A 9,944-nucleotide genomic window follows, 5' to 3' on the forward strand; every position below is an offset into this window, starting at 1 on the left:
TTGGGTAGATGTCGGCTGTTCATGGATTGTGTACACAAGTTCAACTGTATTCTTACGCGCTACGTCAGTCATGGACTCTATATAGCTTGATAGGTGTCCATACATGGGATGCCCTCAATTCATCCAGAGGCTTGCTCATATATGAGCTGATGGATCACTGTCACACACCCGACAGCATTAGCAACTAGTGTTTAGCCTATGAGTTTGACCAAAGTGGAGTATGCTGGGGCTCGTTTCTGATCTTGTCGCATATTCACTTTTGCAGGAGAGGGAGCACCGAGGTTTTGCTCAAAGACCTCCTTAGCTTGTCGAGTCGACTGCTGACGTACGTCACACTTGGTGGTTCTAGCTACCAGATATTTGCACCCGCTTCCGGTACTGAGGTCGGGCTGTCCGCCCCGTGAGTCGAAAATATCGCCCATATAGTCCGTCACGGGGCTCGTTTCTCGATGCAAGCTTACGATTACAATATGTCATGATACTTCGCGTGATTTCAAGCCTTACAGGTACAGGTTCACAAGTGTAAGATCAATCCCGTTCTGGTAGGTGGATATGTAGTGAACAAACGCAGAAACATCAGGAGGCGGCTAGTCAAAGTTGGCTCCTGTTATCGCCAGAAGCGAGACGCAAGACACTAGAAGTCTGAACCAGACTGACCAGGCCACCCAAATTGGCACGCACAACAATAGACAGAATAGTTACATCTCCTTGTCTTGTTATAGTGTAATAACATGGGTTCGGTTCGTCTAAGTCATGCTCGTGTTGTCAAAAGCCCCATTAAGCAGGGTAACTGACTAGTGCACGTGGCTTGTGTGCATACCTTAGCTTGTGACCGTCAGCCCTTTTGTAACCGCTGCATATATATCTGTATCAAGATATATCCTAAGAGCCATTGTATTCGGGAAGTCGGCCAGAGATGTTGACGAAGCCAACTAGAATAGTGCATCGATACGCCTCGTTGACGGTGATGGACTATGTGTCGCAGGTGACTATATATATAGATTATTGACTCCGCTAGTCTATCCAAAATGGTTTATATCCAGTCGTGGGCGTTGTCTCCCATGTATCATGTCTTTAGCTTGTATTACAGCACACCTTCTAATACGTACTTCGTTACCCAGCACGTCCCAGCGCCTCAAGCGTGTGATATACACAGGAGATGCCTGCGAGTAAGTTGACACCAAATACATTTGCGTGGGTAGACAAGGACGCTTAATCACGGTACTGCATTGATCTCAGATTCACCGACTGAAGTCAGGCAGATATCCTTGGAAGCTGTGTAGTGCACTCAGGGGTAGATAGATTACAAGCAGGTGACAGGTATATTCCTCTTCTCAATAGCACACGCTATCCTGCACCGTTCCTACACATAAACATACGTTCATTATCTTCAAGTACATACTGTGGTCTAAGCGCGAATTTCTACAACATAATATAACGAGCCTAACGAAATGATCGAAGGTCGTTTCTTCCGGCTCCCAGGAAGGCAACACGAGCAATTATTAAACGTAAGTTACACAGTCTATTTTGAAGTGGTTATTAATGTTTAGATTTGATAAATTTGTCTCGGCGTAAGCGTATTATCAATAATTATATAATCAACGCCGATCGTGTCCGAAGCGAAACATTTGCTTGACCCAAGAGTGACAATAGCAAAACCCTAAATTACTGTTAGGCACCGCTGTATGCGTACCTTAATCCCTTCGACTAGCATGTGAGGAAACGCCAGCAATTCAAGGCAGACAAAGAACAAAAAATGGTTGTGTGCTTTTGATTACATCTAGATGATATCTAGGATGATCTAGGTGTAAAAGAGGTAAGCTCCTCGAGTGCAAGGTACGGCGAAAGCATTGCACCTTTTATATAATGCGTGTTAGATATTAACCCTTCCATAGCTACATACTATCATATGCGCAATTCCGCGCCAACTTGTGCAAGGCGCGTTACATCAAGCGGCTCGTTGAAAACGTGCGCTTTTAAACCAGCAATGAACCTTCGAGAACTGGTTAGAGGGTTTTCTGGCTCGACTCTGCATCTTCGAAGTTCTAAGACCAAAGTTTTTATTTAAAGCATGAATATCATACAAATCGTTCCCATAATTGAATTATAATTCGACCCTGAAGCTAAAGCCCTCCACTCACATTAAGAATTGAGCGTGTCTTGGCGGAACATATATGGTTTGGTTTTTCCTCAGGCAAGTCGCTGCGGGAGCAGTTCTTCAGCATGTTATAATTATGCATCTTTCAGCTGCTGGGTCGACAATGGAATATAGCAATGCCAACATATCACTATGAAGTCAATCTCGAGAGCAAACAGCAGACTAGTTGATATCTTGGGAAGCATCAGTGGGAATCTGGCACAGCATGGTAAATCCGGGCAAATACGGGGCTGTGATATCTGTATCTGTGCAATGACCGCCACCTCGTATAGAATTATTGAGTCGCGAGTATCTTAGCGTCTTCTTCAACGTACAAAATCGCGACCGAACCACGTCAAACAGTCAAGTCTGAGATAATTAAGATATTGAAGCGCGGTTGTCACTCACTGGGTAAGCCATCCCTAAAGAAAAGTATTTCGGTTTCAAACTGAAGGAAATAGGCTGTGCAGCCTCAATATCAGGAAAGACCGGACTATGAGTAATGCTCTGTGGCAAAATAAGCGTCGGATAGGCTATGACTTTGGCTCAGAAATTTATGCCTTAGCTCTGCGTATACAATACGAGATCTTTGCAGAGCTTCTCGTTCGACCCACGAAATGGAATGCACAGCATTTTCTTTCCAGACGGAGAACCGTGATGCCTTAGCGGTCCATGGAAGGTGACAGCAACACATGGATCGTGTCTAATTCCACACGACACATTCGACTTCGGCCATGAGGAAGAATGCCACCCCGTTTGACCAACCTGCCGGTAAGGCGGAAAGACTACCCTAGCAAGACCAGCGTCATAATATTGTTTCCACCGCGGCGTTAGCCCATCAACTCTGAAAATAATATTTCTACAGCGTATCACCCAAGGACGACGGCAGAGACGGCTTTCTCAGTTCAAATTCCAAAGCATAAATGGAAGCATAAATTACATGGTAGAGCGGGTATTGCGCCTACCCGATCAGTTCTTAGAATTGCTGATCTCTCAATCTACGAATTTTCGGCCAGTCATACTACGGTGGAGGAACTGGAAATTCGACTCTTCATAGTTGATCGACATGACATGCACTCAATAGTGGCAATAGAAGTAATTGCGTACTCAGCCCCCCAGCCCCCCCGGATTCAGCTATATCAAGCTTAAAATGGTGCGCCACTCAGTTCCACGCTCTGCTCTGGTGGAATGACCGGACGCTAGTTCAGCCGCAGGCTCAAGTTTGTAGGTCTTCGTATCGCCAATCTGACTACTCCTTCCGGAGGACGACATGTTACAGGTCGATCACTTGATTCCGGACTAGTTGAAATCCAACACATCTGGATTGTATCGTTTTCCCCCAAGCAAGTCATGCCATAAGTTCATATTCGATATATACATATTGGCTGGGCTTTTCAGATTTTGTGATGACTGCTGATGGCCATTGCCATAAATAGTCATACTTAAAAACACCTATATTCAAATCGCATAAATCTTCTCTCTACTCCGGTGTGCTATTTATCTTCTTGAATCTACACCGTCGCAGTCGTTACGATACGGTTTATGAACGTCACCGTCGTGCTGGCCCTGTCCGTGGATTTGACCGAAGGAATATGTACTCGAAGATGTGTCGTGGATGAATATTTGCCGGTGCTAGAGGCCTGGAGTTACGGCTCGTGCTAGCCCTTCTTATTCGGCATGACTGCAACAGAGTGTGGGTAGCTCTGTTATTGAAAACAGAACGACAACAACTTTGGTCACGGAAAGCCTGCAGCCATTGACACGGACAGTCTTGTGCATGAGACAAGCACCACTACTGATATCGGAAATGTCACATCCTTTTTGGCTGAACCCACTACTACCGTGACGAGCACATAGACTTCAGTTGTGTCTGTTGAGACCATTGTCCCCGGGTAAACTCTGCGAAAGCGCGACTCTGTGCCCAGCCTTCCAGAACTAATGGTCTTTGGTGCATCAAATATAAGCAGTGCTTATTTGTGTATCATATCCGTCCCTTCAAAAACGACTACAATCATCAAAACTGTTTCGACCATATGGACAATCATGACTTCCACAGTGACCAATGACGCCTCAAATCTTATAATATTCACAACAGAGATGGTAATCCTTACAGCCAGTAGTGCAATCATGCTTGTAACTCCTGCTTCAAGCACAGCTACCACGACCATAATAGACATCAAAGCGGTCAAAAGCTCGGTATACTCAGCCTATAGTTCAGGGGAGGGTTTTACATGATCAAATTTCCGCATTCAAGGTTCGGACGAGACATTATACGAAAGCTACATACATCCTGGACCATTTACTGCCACAACTCCAACTGGTGGTGCCCATATGTGAGATAGCACTAATAACTGAGTGAATCCTAGTCCCCATGACACACCAACTCGCATTACACAGACCGCAGGCGATCTGTGCGGTTTCGACTTCGACGGCATATGGAGTTCGACTTCCAGGATTTCTTCACAACGCGAATAGATACCTCTGCTCAGACCAGTACACAGTTCTGGGGTATGCTCAATAACTATCAATGCACTCCTGTTTGTGGTTGCCAGTACGCCGTCAATGCCTGAAGACGAGATACTATGGGCACATGATGCATTTAGCAAGTCGTACTGTCTAAAGACCACTGCCAGCGCAACGAAAGTTACCTTGGGCAAGTCTGTAGCTGTCATGGCATTTGACGGTACGAGTCATATAGTAATAACCAGTGCACAGATTGCAAATGTCGCCACAGATGCTAATGGACAGGTTCCATTGTTGTTTACGAGAAAAGGAACATTCAGCCTGAAAGCTGCCAGATCGGATTCTATGAGAAGCAACGCTATTTTAGTTACTGTTACCTGAACGAGCACCGATAAAGCTTGCTATAGTATCGACTTGCCATGAACTAATATAATACTAAGCTATTTGGACTAGACTCAAGGTAGGCTGTAGGGACATGAAAGGTTCGATTGGAAAAGGGGGTTTTTGTGGTTAACAGACGGGGTACGCCGCCAGAATACCAGTCAATATCACAATTTGCTTCTTCTCACTAGTCACATACTTGCGACATAGCTTGTCACAGTGAGATGATCGTTATCACAATATGACTTTGGATTCCTCATCCTAAGCGCGGGTAGTACTACAAGACAAATAAAAGGGAGCCTAGAAAAACATGTACCATCTCGACTCCCGCCACAAGGGACGAATAAGAGCTCAACACGCCACGGGCCAATACGATACATCCATATTCAAATTATGTAGTCATTGGAGCCCCGCTACCTAAGAAAACTGACCTCTAGCGGCACCAGGAACAGCCAGGCTGGAATGGATATCGGTGAAAAAATTGGTCGGGTTTCGTTCAATCTGGCGGACGGTGAATCCAAAGCCAGTATCGACACCACTCCGGAGAATGCCAGTTGTGAATGGTCCCTTTTGACAACCCACACTGACTCTCTTGCCGAGAGGGTTAGCGACATTGACGAGAACAGGGTTGGGGAACACGATGCGTGGAGGGCCGTTGTTGCCCACGCCGGCTTGGTGAATGTGAGTCGCTGTACGGGCAAGTGATTGATATTGGCCTTGGAATCCAGTGACGGCAATGTTCCAGCAAATGACGTTCTGATCAGACAAGAGTCCGTACTGGAAGACACCCTTGGCACCGCGAAGACCGCCGGTGAAGGTGACGAGGGCAGGTGCAGTGCCGTTAACAACTTGGCTGGGAGTTGCTAGAACGTTCTGGAACGAGGTGAAACTCTTGAAGGCACTTTGCCATTGCCACCAGCCGTAATTGCCCGACGTGAGCCGATTCCAAGGGAAACTGGCGAAAGAAATTTTGTTCCAGTCAACCTGGGTCCAGTCAACATTATCAAATGGAATGTTGTCCCAGTTGAAGGTGCCATAGTCGAGGCTGTTCCATCCACCTGTGGGCTGCCAGTTGCGTGAAGGTGCTGCAGAGGCGCCCGCGACCATAACGCTCAAGGCTGAAAGAATTGTTGAGAATCTCATGGTGTCGGTAACGATTGTGGAGAAAGGTTTGCTAAGGCTGGACAGATGGATGAACGTTTGGTGAGACCTGAGTGAAGTTGATCTGATGGCTAATGATTGGGACTGAAGACCAGAGTTGGGGGGGTACATTTATATTGACCTAGAAGACCGATTCCATGTCTGATGGAGTTGGTGCTCATCTTGGCCATTGCCCACGGCTCGGATATGCGGCCACCACAAAAAATGATCCCAGGCGGGACATACGAATTGCCTTTTCACAAGCTGTATTTTACATGCCGAATATTGTGGGAGAAGGGCTATTCGGCTTGCCATTGTTACAATAGAATTTAAGCATCAATTGGTGGCTAATAGCCAAGGACGAGCTTATAAGGTTAAAAAGACTTCTGCATAGCTCATTTGATAATTGGACATCCCGTCATATACACATGAGAACATAAGTCAGAATAAGCAAGTGATTGTCTAAGACACTTTGAGCTTATCGTCCACTATTGGGAATAATATAGCACACCTTGCTAAAACTGGCGACGGCATAATATAGGTTGGGGCATGACGAAATAATGAGATTGCTATACCGGCTCCTTCGGGAAGATCGACCTCGCTAGGCCACAGCGCTGATTTTGCCAAGCAAGGTGCCGGAGGTATATTGTCGGGAATAAGGGTAGTCTAAAGGAGTTAGACAAATAATATAATAAATAATAAATAATAAATAATAAATAATAAATAATAAATAATAAATAATAAATAATAAATAATAAATAATAAATAATAAATAATAAATAATAAATAATAAATAATAAATAATAAATAATAAATAATAAATAATAAATAATAAATAATAAATAATAAATAATAAATAATAAATAATAAATAATAAATAATAAATAATAAATAATAAATAATAAATAATAAATAATAAATAATAAATAATAAATAATAAATAATAAATAATAAATAATAAATAATAAATAATAAATAATAAATAATAAATAATAAATAATAAATAATAAATAATAAATAATAAATAATAAATAATAAATAATAAATAATAAATAATAAATAATAAATAATAAATAATAAATAATAAATAATAAATAATAAATAATAAATAATAAATAATAAATAATAAATAATAAATAATAAATAATAAATAATAAATAATAAATAATAAATAATAAATAATAAATAATAAATAATAAATAATAAATAATAAAAATAATAAATAATAAATAATAAATAATAAATAATAAATAATAAATAATAAATAATAAATAATAAATAATAAATAATAAATAATAAATAATAAATAATAAATAATAAATAATAAATAATAAATAATAAATAATAAATAATAAATAATAAATAATAAAAGTTTTAATATTCTTTATACTTTTTTATTTATTTAAAGAAAATTACTTTATAATATTTTTATTCTTAATTTAATAAAGAATCTTAAAATATTTCCTTTAATATATTAATAATTGATAACTTTATAAAATCGCGTCGAATAAATATTTTAAATATAATAATTAAATCCTTATTATTATTTACTTTTATTTACGCTTTTATATTTATATCGTAAAGTAATTATAATATAATAATAACGTTAATAATAATTAATAAAGGGTAAACCAGGCTTAAATAGAATTTATATTACTTTTAAATAGATAAAAACACTTATATTATAATTAATATAAGCGTAATAAAAATATAATGAAATAATAACGAAATAATTATAAACGAAATTATTAAAAGCGAATTATAACTCGTTAAATTAATAATAATTAGCTTAATTTCACTTAAAAAGATTATTAAATTAATAAAGTTAATAAGCCGTTAATATTAACTTTAAATACGTAAAAATAAAGGCCGGAAAAAAGACATAAATAAAAAGGCGTAACCCGGGCGTAATAACGTTAACTTATAAAAATAAACGGAAATAATCTTAATAAGTTAAGAAAAAATTATAATAATAAAAAGTATTTAAGGCGATTATTTAACGAATAAATCGATTATAAAATTATTAAAAATTATAAATAAAGCGTATAATAATAATAATATAATAATAATAACTTAATAATTATAAAATAATAATATAGTAATTACTTTTAAATATAAAATTATTTAAACTATTATTATTAATTAATAATAAATATATAATATCTTTAATAAAAAGGGTTTATTTATTTAATAAAAAAAGTAATAATATATAGAATGGCTTCTCTATTTATTTCTTTCCGTACAGTTTGGGCGATAAATAAATCTATTTAGCGCTGTTATACGAAGGAGAAGAAGGGATTCTTCCCCTCGTACGTAGTCTATAAATAAGGGTTCACCCGTACGGCTATTAGCTACCGATAGTTATATCGTGGCTATAATGACTTATTATTAATACGCCGGTACTACTTATATTACGTAGTTAACCGTTATATAAGACCGCGAATAATATATTCTAATATAATAATTATTAAAAAGATTTTAATAAAGATTTTATAAGCCGTTTATAATGAAATAATAATCATTTAAATTATCTTTAATATAAACGAGGCAAAAAAACATATTATTAAAGTTAAAAAGAGCTTATTAAAAGGCCTTTAAGCCTTATATAAAGTATTAATCCTTTATATTAATAACGTAAATATTACGAAATAACTTTATAATATAACGTTATAAAAACGTTAATATTTTATTCTTACGAATATAATTATGTTATACGCTACTCCATTTTATTTTATTTATTCTTTTTTATATTTTATAAAAGGGATTTAAGAAGTATTTAAATTAAATTATATAATAAGGATTAAAAAGGGATTTAAAAATTTAGTATTTAAAAACTATTAATAGTAAATTTTTATTAAGTCAATTAAGTTAATTAAGTTAATAACTTATAAGTTTTAAGTTAATTTAAACTTAGGAATTTATTTACTTAAAGTAGTTAAACTTCATTATTTATTAACTTAAATTAAATTTAAACTTATTAAGTTTAATAAAAACTTAATAAGTTAACTTATAAGTTAATTATTTCTTAACTTAAATTATTATATAATTAATACTTATAATCTTCTTTTATTATATAATATACTTATTAATATATTTATTACACTCTTTTTATTAAATTATGTTAATTAAATTTATTAAAAGAGAAGTTTTAAAGCTTTATTAGATTTTTAAACGATATATTAATTAATATATATTTCATTTAAATACTTAAATTTTTTTAATTATACGTAATAATATTAAAGAACCATATAATTGATATATGAATTATATTAAGAAAAACAAATTAAGTATATAATGTTTATATTATTATTATTATTTATTAATTTAAAACAAGTTAATATAAATATTAAACTAAATATCTTGTTTTAATTAATAAATATTTTTATTATGTTATTACGTGTTATAAGCTTAGCTTTATACTTTATAAAGTAATTATATTAATTATACTTATAAATCTCCTTTTATAATGTTTATTTATTAAAAGCTTTATATAAAATATAGATTATTTATCATTTTATATATAAGTTAGTAAAATTGTTTTAAAAAAGAAATTTAATTAAAAAGATTTCTTAAAATTTATATTTCTTAATAAAATACTATTCGTTTAAAACATTTAATAGATAAATATAAAAGTATAAGTAACTTAGAACCAGTTCTAAGTATTAAAATAATTATTTCATAATTATTTAAGAAAAAGAAAGCGGAATTTGTAAAATATAATAACCTTTTCTTCTTTTTTATTAAGAATTATATCTTTTAAACAATATTATTATATATAAACAGCTAAATATAAAATTTTAAGCGTTAAATTCACTAAATAAAA

The 9,944-nt window shown here is 35.4% G+C and overlaps 1 protein-coding gene across 1 annotated transcript; it reads right to left on the reverse strand.

The window, feature by feature from the left end:
* Positions 1–5,398: 5,398 nt before the first annotated feature.
* Positions 5,399–6,124, reverse strand: BKA67DRAFT_663640 (uncharacterized protein; the record flags this gene model as incomplete). The annotated part of the gene is made up of 1 exon (XM_046108220.1): positions 5,399–6,124. The coding sequence occupies one exon, from the start codon at positions 6,122–6,124 to the stop codon at positions 5,399–5,401; it is 726 nt and encodes a 241-aa protein (XP_045953822.1).
* Positions 6,125–9,944: the final 3,820 nt, after the last annotated feature.

Source organism: Truncatella angustata (genome assembly GCF_020726525.1).
Source record: "Truncatella angustata strain MPI-SDFR-AT-0073 chromosome Unknown BKA67scaffold_9, whole genome shotgun sequence".
Lineage (NCBI taxonomy): Eukaryota > Fungi > Ascomycota > Sordariomycetes > Amphisphaeriales > Sporocadaceae > Truncatella > Truncatella angustata.